The sequence below is a fragment of the Simochromis diagramma genome, unplaced genomic scaffold (assembly GCF_900408965.1).
Source record: "Simochromis diagramma unplaced genomic scaffold, fSimDia1.1 OVJJ01000343.1, whole genome shotgun sequence".
In the NCBI taxonomy this organism is placed as follows: domain Eukaryota; kingdom Metazoa; phylum Chordata; class Actinopteri; order Cichliformes; family Cichlidae; genus Simochromis; species Simochromis diagramma.
Genome location: NW_024386831.1, coordinates 8,122,518 through 8,136,325, shown reverse-complemented (window position 1 = coordinate 8,136,325; position 13,808 = coordinate 8,122,518). Strand labels below are relative to the sequence as shown.

General features: G+C 42.0%; 1 protein-coding gene across 6 annotated transcripts in view; it reads right to left on the bottom strand.

Annotated features, from left to right (window-relative positions):
* lrp1bb (low density lipoprotein receptor-related protein 1Bb) overlaps positions 1-13,808 on the bottom strand; it is a 250,031-nt gene that overhangs the window by 112,443 nt on the left and 123,780 nt on the right. For all 6 annotated transcript variants that reach the window (XM_040027788.1, XM_040027789.1, XM_040027783.1 and 3 more), the window contains 8 exons: positions 11,499-11,718; positions 10,660-10,849; positions 9,456-9,578; positions 9,023-9,166; positions 7,373-7,498; positions 6,443-6,556; positions 2,030-2,110; positions 1,535-1,705 (listed from right to left, as the gene is read on the bottom strand). In XM_040027788.1, coding sequence (XP_039883722.1) covers positions 1,535-1,705; positions 2,030-2,110; positions 6,443-6,556; positions 7,373-7,498; positions 9,023-9,166; positions 9,456-9,578; positions 10,660-10,849; positions 11,499-11,718 — 1,169 coding nt within the window. The remainder of the gene's footprint in view (positions 1-1,534; positions 1,706-2,029; positions 2,111-6,442; positions 6,557-7,372; positions 7,499-9,022; positions 9,167-9,455; positions 9,579-10,659; positions 10,850-11,498; positions 11,719-13,808) is intronic.

Below are 13,808 nucleotides of genomic sequence, written 5' to 3'. Positions count from 1 at the left end.
TTTTACTCTTCAAATAAAGCAGTTTGAATCATCCACAGTGCAGGTTACAGGAACGTACAAACTCACTATTTTTGCACTGAAATATTGAAAAATTGACGATCGAGTGAAATTCCAAACAGCACAAATTCTATTCAAAGCAAAAAATAAAGAACTGCCAGGAAATATTCAGAGTACGTTTGTTTTGAAAGAAGGAAGTTTAATTTAAGGGGTTTTTGTAACTTCAAAACAACGAAGGTTCGTACTACAAGAAAAAGCTTTTGTGTTTCTGTGCATGGAGTGAAACTGTGGAACAGTCTGAATATGGAATTAAAGCAACGTCCAAACATAAAACTGTTCAAAAAGAGTTATAAAAATATGATCTTCTCCAACTATAAAGAAAAGGAAAATATTTAAATTAAGTGAATGTCTCTATTTAAAAAAACAAAATTCATGATGTGATATTACAGGATATAGTAAATCAGAAATCTGTTCACTATTTTTATTACAAATGATATCAGTAAGGAAGCAACTAAATATTAACTGATAATTTATGGCAATAATTTAAATAAGTGTGTACTTCCTCCCTTTCAACATGTAAATTAATCAGAACGTTTTTTTTGTATGTAATTTGTATAGTATCTTTTTCTTTCTTATTTTCTTTTCTTTTCTAAATGTACTTGTAAATTGTTCACATGTTGAAATAAATTACCAAAAAAAACGAGTGTGTGTGTGTGTGTGTGTGTGTGTGTGTGTGTGTAATTGTGTGTAATTGTGGCGTGCACAGCCTGTGTTTTAAGAATGGTTGGGTGGGTAAGCAAAACCCGCCCAACGATACACGACCGTGCTCACCGGAGGACCCGGGGATCAAACTACCAACCTTCTGTTGAGCAGCTGATCCATAGTCAGACATAGTGTCTGACTCACTGGTTCAAGCTCACCTTATTGTATATTCCGTGTGTGTTGATTTGGATGTGATGGCTTAATGCTTAAATGAAAAAACAGAAAACTATTTAACAGTAGAAGCACAGCAGAGACAAATTCAAGCCTCTGGGGCAGAATTAGACACAGGGGGAGGAGACGTCTGCAGCTCCCATCAGGAAATGGTTTGATGAATAGTGCACACATTCTAGTGACAAGCAAGCGAGCTGTGAGTTTTCTAGGAGCTTACATAAGGTTTGTGTGATAATTCGATTAAACGATTCAAGTCCTGATGGTAAAATTCCCGCGCACACAGAGCAGATAAGATTCAGTCACACAGCAGTGTGAACACAGAGTTAGTGGACTCGAGCTGATTAGCTGTTAAACTTGTAATTACAACACCTACATTTAAATGCTGATTCGAATTGCAACTAAAATCATTTGCACACTCAAATAAATATAAGTCAGCGCTCGTGAAGGTGGCACAGGCAGCTCGTGTGCGATGATTCGATCTATGACGGTGTATTATAAATAAACAGGTTAACGCTAGCTGTTTGAGCAAATGGAAGACAGGATGTGTCGGTCATTTCAAAACCTGTTCATCAGCATTTTAGCACGCTGCGCAGACATCGCTTACATGCAGGTCCACCTCTGCAGGTTAAGGTCTCGTCGCTGAGGTCACCGCAGTCGTTGTCGCCGTCACAGGCCCAGTGGTCGGGGATACAGCGACCATTGGAGCACTGGAAGTGGGTATTGGAGCAAGACTGGATGCAGCCCACTTCATCGCTGCCGTCTCCACAGTCGTCATCTGCACACATGCACAAAAGTTCAGTGACAGATTATTATTATGAACGCTGGTGGGTGTAAGGTACATATAATCCTGGTTATAACACTAAACCATGAGGGCTGTTGCTGTTGCACAATGCACTGTTTTGATGAAAAACTTGGGCTGTTTTCTCTGGGCTTTGTGTGTGTGTGTGTGTGTGTGTGTGTGTGTGTGTGTGTGTGTGTGTGTGTGTGTGTGTGTGTTTGTTTGTTTTTCTCTCTCTGTGTGAAGAGACTGCAAATCAATTTCCCACTGGGGACAATAAAGTTACCACTGGCCAAGGTTAGAGCCGGTTTATGCTTTCACCTGAATCGCAGTGCCACTCCACACTGATGCATCGTCCACTGGAACAGCTGAACTGGGTGACGGGCTCACAGGTGGGGAAAACTGCACATAAACAAACGTAAGTTCAAATTAAAGAAATATTTGCTTCACGAAGCCACAAACAATCAGCTGTGCTTGTAAAATGTGATAGCAAACATCAGGTTTGTGTCCATAACTCAACACTGACCTAGACTCTGAAAATGATATAAAATAAAACAAAAACAACACCAATAATTTTTAAAAATAATCTTATTACATTTTTATATGTAAAAAATAACAAACACACTGTATGGAATCAAAGACGACAGTCTGAGTGAAAGACTTGTGTCTCATAACTCTGTCGAATAATGAAAATAATCTATAAACTAAAAAGGTTTTTACAGGCAGCTGCACGTTTCAGTTAGAGGAAGAAAAACAGGAAAACAAGAATGATTAAAATCATATTTCTCACATTATGCCTGCACACATCGCAGGGAAACTCATTCATTAGTCCTGAGATGTTTCAGTCATGGTGAAACATCTTCAATATAAATGTTACTATCATGTTACTTCTTATATGAAGGTTTGTTAAAGGTGTCCATGAGCATAAAACTGAAAATATTAAAAATATTAATTACTGTTATACGTCTTTCCATACATGCACTGATAGTCTGGAGCCGACTTAAAGAATAACTTTAAATGATGCTAACATTGATAAGCTGTAGTTTAAATATATCTGCTGACAGCTCACATTCGTGACTGCAGGATGTTCCCAGTGTCTCACAACGCTCAGGTTTAATCTTCCGTCTCCACCACAGATCGGTAACCGTAGGGATTTTTTAGTAATAGCTTTAACCTCAGCGACCTTCCAGAGATTCCCATTTGGGTTCATTCGGGACTCTTGGGTTAGGCGTTTCATCATTTTAGTTTTTTACCCCTTTCACACAGTGACAAAGTGCATTATCTGACAGAACAGAAAAAAGTTGTCTGATTAAAGTGATGTTAGGAACGGAACATAATGTTTGAATCAAGAATGATGGATTTTGAGATGTCCAGCATCCTTCTGATTCTTCTGCTGATGACACACTTTCACTCTTACTGCTTCGATCGAGAGGCTAACAACATCACATTCACCTGATGAACTAATATAAAAGCATTCATGCTAGTGTTAACCAGTGTTGGTCAAGTTACTTGAAAAACATAATCAGTAACTAATTACTGATTACTTCCCCAAAAAAGTAATCCCGTTACTTTACTGATTACTTATTTTCAAAAGTAATTAATTACTTAGTTACTTAGTTACTTTTTAAAAACACGATTTACACCCTGAAGAGGTGATAAAGCGATAGATCTTTCAGCCCAATTCTACTTTTTCTGCATAATCCATCATACAAAATGTAATCAAATGGAAAAGTCTCTTTTTAAAACTTGTTTTATTAGTTTTAATCTTTTAACTTTATGCATCAAGCAAACATTTAACTATCTGCAACATTCTCTGACTGGAAGAAATTTGTCTAACATTTAAATCTATTTTCTGCACATTCCTGCACATAAAATAAAATATTTTTGTGTTTACACTCAGTCTTTCAAATAGATGCAAGTAAAACACAGCAGAAAATAAATAAAGTCAAAGACTCAGCGGTCCTGTTGCTCTATTTTCACCTGTAAAGCAGGAGTGAGGTAGGCGGAGGGTTACCCTGGTGCAGGTGTGCCGCGGTCAGTGGAAGAATCCGCGAGTTTCTCTGTGAGTTTCCCATTACGTCGTAGCTACTCGGTGCTTGTCGGAAGTTTAGGGGTTTTTTTCGCTGTAAAAAGAAGTTTTCTTCCCACGCACAGCGGACACTAATGTTTTTGTCACTTTTTATGGAATCAAACTCAAAGTAAGGTCAGTACTTCCACGCTTTAAACGCTGCACGCTCATACTCTCTCTGCACTCGATATATGATCCACTGTTGATCTGCACACAGCTGTTGTCACTAACGGCGCACTTGCTTACGTCACTGTCATGAGACATTCTCGCAAAAAAATCACGGTTTTAGTAACGCAGTAACGCAGCGTTCCTACGGGAAAGTAACAGTAATCTAATTACCGTTTTTGTAATAGTAATCCCTTACTTTACTCGTTACTTGAAAAAAGTAATCAGTTACAAGTAACGCGTTACTGCCCATCTCTGGTGTTAACACAGTCCCTCCAGGAGTGGACGTCCCAGGTCAGACTGTACCAGCAGTCAGAGAAACAGCAAAAACCCAGGAGCTCCGTCTCGGTTCAACATTACGTTTCATGACGATACACTTAGAAAAAGACTGAATAATCAAACAGTGTCCGGTGGACTCTGTGTGCAGGTGACATTGTGACAATGTCAGGTTAACGTTTTCATTCGCATCAGACACCAGCTGTGTTTCTGACTCGGAGATACGATCCTGGATGCCTGAAGCTTTATCGACTTGAGTATAAAACACAGGCCTATATTTGAAATGATTTGTTGACTGAAATACTTTTAGGCGCTGCAGAGGAGACAGATAATATTTCTGTCCTACAGGATGCTTTCCTCAAAAATGTCAGGTTTCAGCGACGGCACATGTCTGGCTGGAATTTAACATTGGTTAAAAATGAAGACGAGACATACATAAATAATGAAGGTTTCAAGTAAACAGTGAGCGTTGTTAAAAATAAAACACCGGCATCCATAAATAATGCCGGCGAACAGAGCAGCGAGCGAACCGAGCGCCCAGTAGAAGACGGTGTGTGACAACTACTAAACTACTGACAAACAAAATCCAAATTAGTATCAATCTCTAAGGCGGCCACCACTGAGCTTCAGGTGTTCCTAAACCCACAGTAGCTCCACTGAAGCTAAGTGAGCTGCCAGAGCTGCACAGAGCAGCGCCTGCAGAGAAGTAATGCCTGAGGAAGCTCAGACAGCAGTGCGGGAGAGAATATGTTTTGCTGCACAGCTTGATTATGATTGAATGAAGCCGAGCATGAACTTTAATTACTGCTTACAACCCGGCTGTTTGTGACTGCATATTGAAGCGGCTTAGGACACACAAAGGGAGGCTGAGGCGATACAGCACGCTGCAGCATTTGGCAAACATCGATCACTGTTAAAGGCGGATTTCATACAAATAGTGATTAAAGCGAGTCTTAAAACCTCCTTTTAAACGTATGCTTCCAATTCAGCATCGCTGATGAAAACGTATGAAATTTGTAGCTGCAGACATCCTTTCCCCTGCTTCAATAAAAGGTTAAATACATCTTCAAAGAGCTCAAAGCGCTCGGGTCATAATGGCATGTCATGTATTTTTATTATGCCTTCTAGGATTAGCCCAGAACACAGAGTACAACTTTCCCTAAGTGAAGCTGACAGATTGTATAATACCACTGAGACACGACTACAGAACAGTGAGCTACTGTACCCAGCACCACCCACCGAAGCTGCTGCCATTTGTGAGGACATGTCTAGGTCTTGGTCCAGAGAACACAGCATCAATAACTGTCTCTCTGTCCACTGAATGAAGCAGCGCCTTTCTAAAACGTCACAAAAATGCACAAGAATTTTGCAGTTGCTAAATGTCTTCTGAGCTTCTTCTACCTTCATGTTTTCAAACTGCATTAAAACTGTCCAGCAGATCAAAATCTCTCTACTCTCCTTAACTCTCCTGGACATTAAGCTGCTACTTTTGGGAAGCAGCCACACTAAAGGGATCGAACGAGGGACCACCGACCGGCCGGAGCCACTGACTAAAACAAAATCCTTTACCTCAGCAGGCAGCTGGCTGACATTGTTCACCTGTGCTTCCTGCTATCCACCCTGCATCAGTCTTCCTTTGTCTTTGAACCTGCAGCAGCTCCACAGGCAGCAGTACAAACATCCACACTGCACTAGCCGTGTAGGTATAGCAGCACAGACGCTGCATAGGTCTGTTAGCTTTGGTTTGATTTGTTTTACATAAATCTCTTTCATACCTGTCGCACTAGCTGAGCTGTTTTGTTGTAAAAAGAAAACAACATTTTATTAATTTATTATATTTTTAAAAGTACTTGTGTGTTTTTTTATTTCCCCTATGCTGTGCTATTAAAGAGTAATGTGAAAACAGCAGAACTTGTATCATAATATGAGGTGAGAACAGCTTAGCACATATTTTTAGCTCCAAGTGGGAACTGCGTCGTATACATTTGACATTTGTAAAGAGATTTTTGAAATTTCAGCATATTAAATTTACCCTGAAAGGGTAGAGTTAAAACATCTCACTAATATTAAATGTGAGAAGTAACAGAAAATGACCCCAAATGATTTTACTTGTGTTTAATGAAATCATCATGTTGCTGTTAATCAAACAGAGCCAAGACAAACGTACTCGGTCACACACAGAGTGACGTTTGAGTGACGTCTGGGGAAAAGCACGCGTGACTCACCGCATGATATTTCATCAGACTTATCCCCACAGTCGTCCTCCCGATCACAGCTCCAACTGCGAGGTATACATCGTCCGTTCTGGCAGGAGAACTGCTCTGCCTGACAGGGCTGGGCTGAGGAAGAAGAAAGAGGCCACTTAATTCAATCGCACCTGCATAAGTCAGTGTAGCAGCTGCACAACAACTCTAATGGTCACTAGATCACCCAAATGTCAATGTAAGGCCGGCGCAAACCCTTTATCACTCAATCGCGCGGTTGAAGACGGGCGTGGAAAACGCGCTGTTGCTGATGGGCCGTCAGTTACGTGCTGGTGGTCACACTCGTGACAGCAGCTGATGTGGGATACGCGTGTCAATCCACCGACGGGGGAACATTCGTCATCTTCTGGCTAATGCTCATCGATCGATCCTCTGAGGATAAAAAGCTCCGGAGAAGTACGACTAATGCGATATGCTGTAAGTGTCCTCGTAGATGCTCCAAGTCTTTGATACTTGAACGCCCTTAAACAATGAGATTGATTGCACAGTACCGCCGCTCCTTCACAGCCTCAGAATATTACAGTGACGGCTGCCTTGACAGCACCTGACACCAGTGTTCAAGTCTTAGAGAATAAAGCACATCTGAAGTGAGAACATTTTTATCAAAAGACGTCAGAGACAAATGTTTCATGGCCTACTGTGCAGATGAGAAGTTTACATAGCTGAACGGGCCTCAAAACTGATCGGAGAAGCACCTGTAACCACGCTACGTTTTCCTGAAATCACCGTTTTCACATCAGCGTTTAATCATAGAATTAATCATATTTGATAAAATGTGAAACGACTGAAAATGAGCCAGCGAGCACAGACGAGCAGCGCTGACAGATGGCACACGACTGACATCCAAAACTCCCCAAATCTAAACCCGACGTGAAAGCAGCCCGTGCGTACCTGAGCAGGTGTTGTTGGACTCGTCCTCGTTGTTGCCGCAGTCGTTTGTCCCATCGCAGAGCCATCGTTTGGGGATGCAGCGATTGTTGCTGCATTTGAACTGATTGAGGGGACAAGTGTGGTTGTCTGCGAAGAGTTCACCGCACAAAAACTGGATCAGTCAATAAAATCAAATGAACGAACACAAGAATGAAAAAATGTATCTGACAAATACTGCATGTCGTAACATGTTAGTGTTGTAGTGTGGCAGAATCTAAACTGCAGACAGCACCCACTCAAGAACTGTCACGAAGTCACTCAGCGCTGACGTGACCTGCCTTCAGAGCAGTCTGGGTTCAAAAGGTGCTGAACTGTCGACCTGTGAGGTTTTTTTGTGTTATTTGGTCTTTAATAAAGCTGGAGGGGAGGGAACGGCAAAAGCCAAGGTCATAATTATCTGACGCACGCCAACCAAACCTGAGACCGTGCTGTGCCAGTCAAAAATATCCATGATCGTCATTTTGTCAGGTAGCGTGTGCTTCACAAGCTGTTTACTCACATTTGATCAATGTGAGAAAACTTTAAAGTAAGACAAACCTCATCAGCACTGCAGCTTTCTTTGTAGTTTTGGTTTCATATGGTTTCATATTCTTTTCATATTATTTAAGTTCACAAAGTATAAATATTAAGTCAAGTCCAGCTGTCAAACAGCAGAGCAGCGGAGCTACACTAACAGACACGGCTGGCCAAAAACATTTGAATTCAGAGAAGGAAGGAGCAGATTGTAATCGGCTTTATTTTAGAACATAATAGATCTGGCTGCCATCTTTATGACCGGCTTGGGACGTATCCGAGTGTTTCACAGTCACAGAGTCTCAGTTTCAATATTATTTAATATCGGACCTCTTTCCTGTTTATACAGTATATCTGCAGCTTTGCACTGAGACTTAATTAAGGTCACAATGTAACTAATTTCATACTGATACAACAACAAGCCGCACTAAAAACCATAAAAGGAGTAATAATGTTTCAGAGTGTGAGGAATCTCATTTATGTTTCTCCTCGGTGGTTCGTCCTTTAATTGAGAGTAATGGAGTCTCTATATCATCTTTAGTGGTCTCAAGTGTATTTGTGGTTGGTTTTGGTTTTGGTGCCTGATTTTTGTTTTATTTGCGGCGACTTTATCATGAAAAAGAGAAAAAAATCAGTGCTAATATTTAACATTAACTTTGATAATTCTAACTCATTAAGCCTCACCGCTCATTAATCATACTAAAGAAATGAGTGTTTCTCTGCATGCTGTAACTCTACCCAGTGCAAAGTTCATGGCTAACACAGAGTGGAGGGCTGGTCTGTATTTAAGATGTGCTGCTGCCATCTGAAACACAATAATAATAAAAAGAATAAAGTCCATGTTTAACCATCTAACATCGAGTTTACACGACTGATTTGTAGAAGGACGCACGTAGAAAGTGGAGGAGGGGGAGCACTTTACACCCCGACTTCAGTGACATTTAAGAACACAGCAGCTGACAGCCAGAGGGAATTAGCCCTGAAAAGCTGAGGCTTTGCTTGCTTGGCCGCATCACTGTGTACAGTGTCTGTTCAGAAAGTGCATTTTTCATGCTAGCGTGCAGTGTGTTGCCTGCAGACTAATTCCGAGATCCTCACAGCAGCTCTGGATCTCCTCGTCACTCCCATCCAGACAGTCATCATCTCCGTCACACTTCCACAAGGCCCGAATGCACCGCTGATTACGGCACTGGAACTCATCACTTTTGCATCGCTGTGGCTCTAAACTACTGCTGGAAGCTTCTGAGAGAGACACAAGTGAGAAAACGCCATTTTAGCCCCGCACCTTCTAAGAAATACGTGTTAAGGGGAAAATATTGGCATATAAAACGAATAACGAGCATGCACAATGTGTTAATGTTTCATAACCTCATGTGTACATGCGTGGGAACCCACTGGGATCCTCCCTCAGCTGTATTTACTTGTTTATTAGCAGATTTGAAAAGAAGCCTGTCCCACAGGACGCGGCAGGATTACACTACACTGGGACAACCTGATCTCAGGGCTCGTCTGATTCATTACGTCCTCCTACCTGCACAGGTGACATTGTTCTTCTCCAGAACCTGGTTGTCAGCGCAGGCACACACTCTCCCTCCTGGGATGGCGAGGCAGAGGGTAGTACAGCCCCCATAATTCACACTACATGCGTTGTCACCTGGAGAAACAGAACCCAAACACAGCATGGTGTCTTGCTCATTTAAAGCGACATTTTCTAAGCTGACTTTAAGCTCCGTATTATCCTGGTTTTCCCCTTTTTTTCCCATCTGTGAAATAAAGATCAGAGTTTCTGGAAACCCTTTAAATGCAGCAAAATAAATCATTTCATTGGTACAAAAGCTTTTCCCCCACATAGAGACACATGCCAGGTGTATGCCGCGAGATCTATAAGCATACGTCAGGTGAATTATTGGGAACGGTGTGGGTGAAAGACATTTGACATTTTTATCATTCTCGGAGGAATAATTTGTCTTTCAGGACAAAGCTGACATTCTCCAATCGAAAAAAGTCACATATCAAGTTAAGGCATGAGACACCTTTGTCACTTTCATTTAACACAGAACCCAAAGGCAGTGCCTGAGCCAATGAGATAAAGCTTTGGGTTTTGTAAGAGCCAATCAGTAATACTCAGAGTACCGGACAGCCAATTAATCTATTCAGTGGCATGAACAAAAGAGAAACGTCTCTGCATGGCGTGAACGAGGCTGTGCATATAGCAGCCACTTTAATGTCCAAGTGAGAGTTTTTAGAGTACAGTGACTTTTAACTGCAACGGCCTCTGCATTCAGAGCAACACAACAGCATTGACCTAGTGTGAAGCAAAAAGCAAGACGTCCTGTGAAGCCAGCGAAGCTCTCTGCTGACATGTTCCATGCCTCTGCTATCTCTGCTTTTCAGCATGCTAACAGCGGGAATCCATCATCATTTGTTACAGCAGAGAGCAAAGACATCCAAACCTTGGTCATCTTATTTAACTTCATAAAGTGGAGCCCAAAGTGATTTGAAAGCTACTGTCACTGCTGATCAATGTGCCGGTTTATACCGTGAAATTTGAGAGCAATAGGCATATACGCAACTTTCTGGTGTATATATCTTATAAAGTGCTCTCCATTAAGGAAAGTGCTATAGGAGCTATAAATGTCTGAATTCACAGGAGGGGGAGGTTCTATTTCCAGTGCAAAACAGCCACTTTCTGTGTCAGGGCGGGATGACGACTAAATGAAGAGAAAACAGCCAACCTTGCTGACTCTGTGCATCGTAGACACGCAGGCCGAACAGCGGCGGCCTCTCGCTCCGCAACAGAGTGATATCGCCGTTGGTCAAGTCCAGCTGGAACACCGAAGCGTTCATGTACTCGGTCCAAAAGATGAAATTGCGGTAATGAGAGATTCCGAACGGATGGTTTAGTTCTTTCCCGCTGTACACCACCTGCAACACGAAGCAAACAGTCAGTAGGATCACGAGGTCAGAGCGACAGACAGACACCGTCAGAGGAATCAGTCATCTCAAACGGGCGTCTGGCTGTTTGAATACAGGCGTAAAGATTATTTGATGGCAGTATATGATGAATGTGATTCAATTTCACTGCACAAATTTATTCACACAGAAACGTCTGCTTATAATAATGTTTGCTAGAATCTTGGCATTGATTAAACAGCATTTGCAAATAATTAATTAGCGTGATATGCCAGTAGAGTCGATGAGCGGATGGGGATGAAAGGATGCTTGTTGTGGGAAGAGGAGCAGGTTTCAGGCGTCGCACTGCTGCAAACGTAGACACTCTAACCCTGAAATGCAGGAAGCGTGTGCAGAAAACAGCCTTACAACTGACCAGAGGGGACAGATGCTTTCATCCGCAGTCGATCAAACCTTAACATGGCAACAATGTAGCCTCTAAATTAATCGACTGCCTTCCAAATGCCATTATTCTAAAAAATGAGAATGAGCTGGTCTACAAACGATTCCAATCGTGAACTTAAATCGTGATTTAAAGTCCACCTTCTGGCCCTCTGTTAAACTCTGTTAAAGTGGACTAACTCGGTTTAACAACCACCTGAGAAGAAAGCCAGTAACATACCATTCTTCCTGTCCCATTTAGGTGAATCTTCTCGATGTGGTCGTAGTAGGCGTCGCACCAGTACATCGTGCTGCTGCTGTGGTCCAGCGTCAGCCCGTTGGGCCACAGCATGTTGGAGGTGACGAAAATGCGGCGGTTGGATCCGTCCATCCAGGCCTTTTCTATCCGCCCTATGCTGTCGTTGACCTCATCTTCCTCCCAGTCTGTCCAGTACATCCAGCTACCACACACAGAATTGAACACATGCAGTGCCAGCAGCGAGATAAAGCAAACAGTGTCACGGCATCGGTGGCATCTGTAGATCACAACTTGCTGTCGCTGACACTGATCACACCTCATATTCAAACTAAGCAGTTCATTTCAGCCGTCTGCTCCCCATTCATCTTTGCCCTTACTTTCTGACACGCTGATGTTAAATGGTTTTGCTCGCTGCTCCCTCTACAAGCAGCCTCCTGCTTTGATTACTTATCAATCAGAAGATGTGACAGCATCTGCAAGCTTCTCTCAAAATGATCTATTTCTTGTCACAGTGTCTTCAGAGGTTTGCTCCGAGTGCCCATGGGGAGGCTCCGGCACTGAATCTTTCTCATGCAGTTTGATTCATGCAGGCAACATTATAGGGAACACAAACTGTACTGACAAACACATTACAAAAGTATTTATCCCCTTCCTGTTTTTATTGATTTTCTTTTTGTTATTTGTCAAACTTGCATATTTCAGATCAAACAAATCTTAATCTAACACAAAGATAACCCGAGTAAACACAAAGTTTAAATCGTGATTTCATTTGTTAAGGGAAATAAAGCTTTAAACCTGGCTCTCAGTGAAAACGTCATTGCTAAGCTGAGTTTTCTTGCCACACCCAGCCCTGATTACTACCGTATTTTCCGCACAATAAGGCGCACTTAAAATGCTTTAATTTTCTCAAAAATCAATCAGTGCGCCTTATTTATGAATTCTGGTTGTGCTTACTGACCTCGAACCGATTTTATGTGCTACACGGTGCTCAAACATCTGTCAAAAATGTTTTAGTATGACTTTGGTAAGCTACGAAGCCACCGCTTGATGGATTGTCGGCAGTGTTGCCAACTCCTCAGTAAGGAAAATCACTATTGGCTGTCCTAAAAGTCGCTAGAAGTCGCTAAATGACGTCATCGCCTAATTTGCATAATTGGTCATGCTAATCTAATTGTAACCTATGTTGTTGGAGAGAGAAATAACATCGTGGAAGAGACATAAAGAGAGTAAAAAACGTCCTAAATGCATTTAGAGTTTATTTAGAATTACAAATTAAATTTATTTTAGCAATTATTGTTTTTTTTAATGTCACAATTCCAACCCTGCTCCTTTACCCGGGCTTGGACCGGCAAAAGTGACCCGAAATAGGCGCTCTGGTGGAGTTACTTTGTGTGTGTGTTTATAAGTAGTTTTAAACCTTGTGATCCACAAAACAGCATAAGAGTAAAAGAGTAAAAGAAGAACTGACTGCGTTACAGCACCCGCTGCTTGTTGAGAGTAAAAGCGATATGCGCTTTCACGTCTTTTTTTAGTGACTTTTTTTAGAAAAAAAAGTTGCTAAAGGGTCTGAAAACTCGCTAAATATAGCGACAAAGTCGCTAAGTTGGCAACACTGATTGTCGGAGCATTATGGCTACCGTAGTCAGGAGCCTCACGGAGGAATCTCGGTCCTAAACTCTGTCACTTTCAGGTCCCAAATTCAAACGAACACTGCAGCATCACTGAGAGTTACAAACTGTCTAAATTCTTTCATCTTTAATAAAATGATCAGCGTTGCTGCTTTACCAGGTGTAACAATTAAGTTTAACATCCAGGCATCCATGAAAACAGAATTTATTAAATGTAACAGAGTTAGAAGTTAGCAGGAAGTTAGCTCGCTAGCTTCCACCTAAACATGATATAGCATGTTCTGACTGAGAGATTTGTGAGAAAATTCAAACGTACAGCTCTGCTATCACTTCCAACATAAATGAAGACAGAAAACTAAACAGCAGTGACGTTTGTAGGGTTACTGAAGTTGGGCTAGCTGGTACCACCATCACCCAGGACCTGAAGTGGGAGCCCACCATCACCTCCGTCATCAAGAAAGCCCAGCAGAGGATGTACTTCCTGAGGCAGCTGAAGAAATTCAACCTGCCAACACGGACGATGATGCAGTTCTACACCGCAATCATCGAGTCCATCCTCACCTCCTCCATCACCGTGTGGTACGCTGGAGCCACTATCAGGGACAAACAGAGACTGCAGCGTGTTGTGCGCTCTGCTGAGAAGGTGATTGGCTGCAGACTCCCA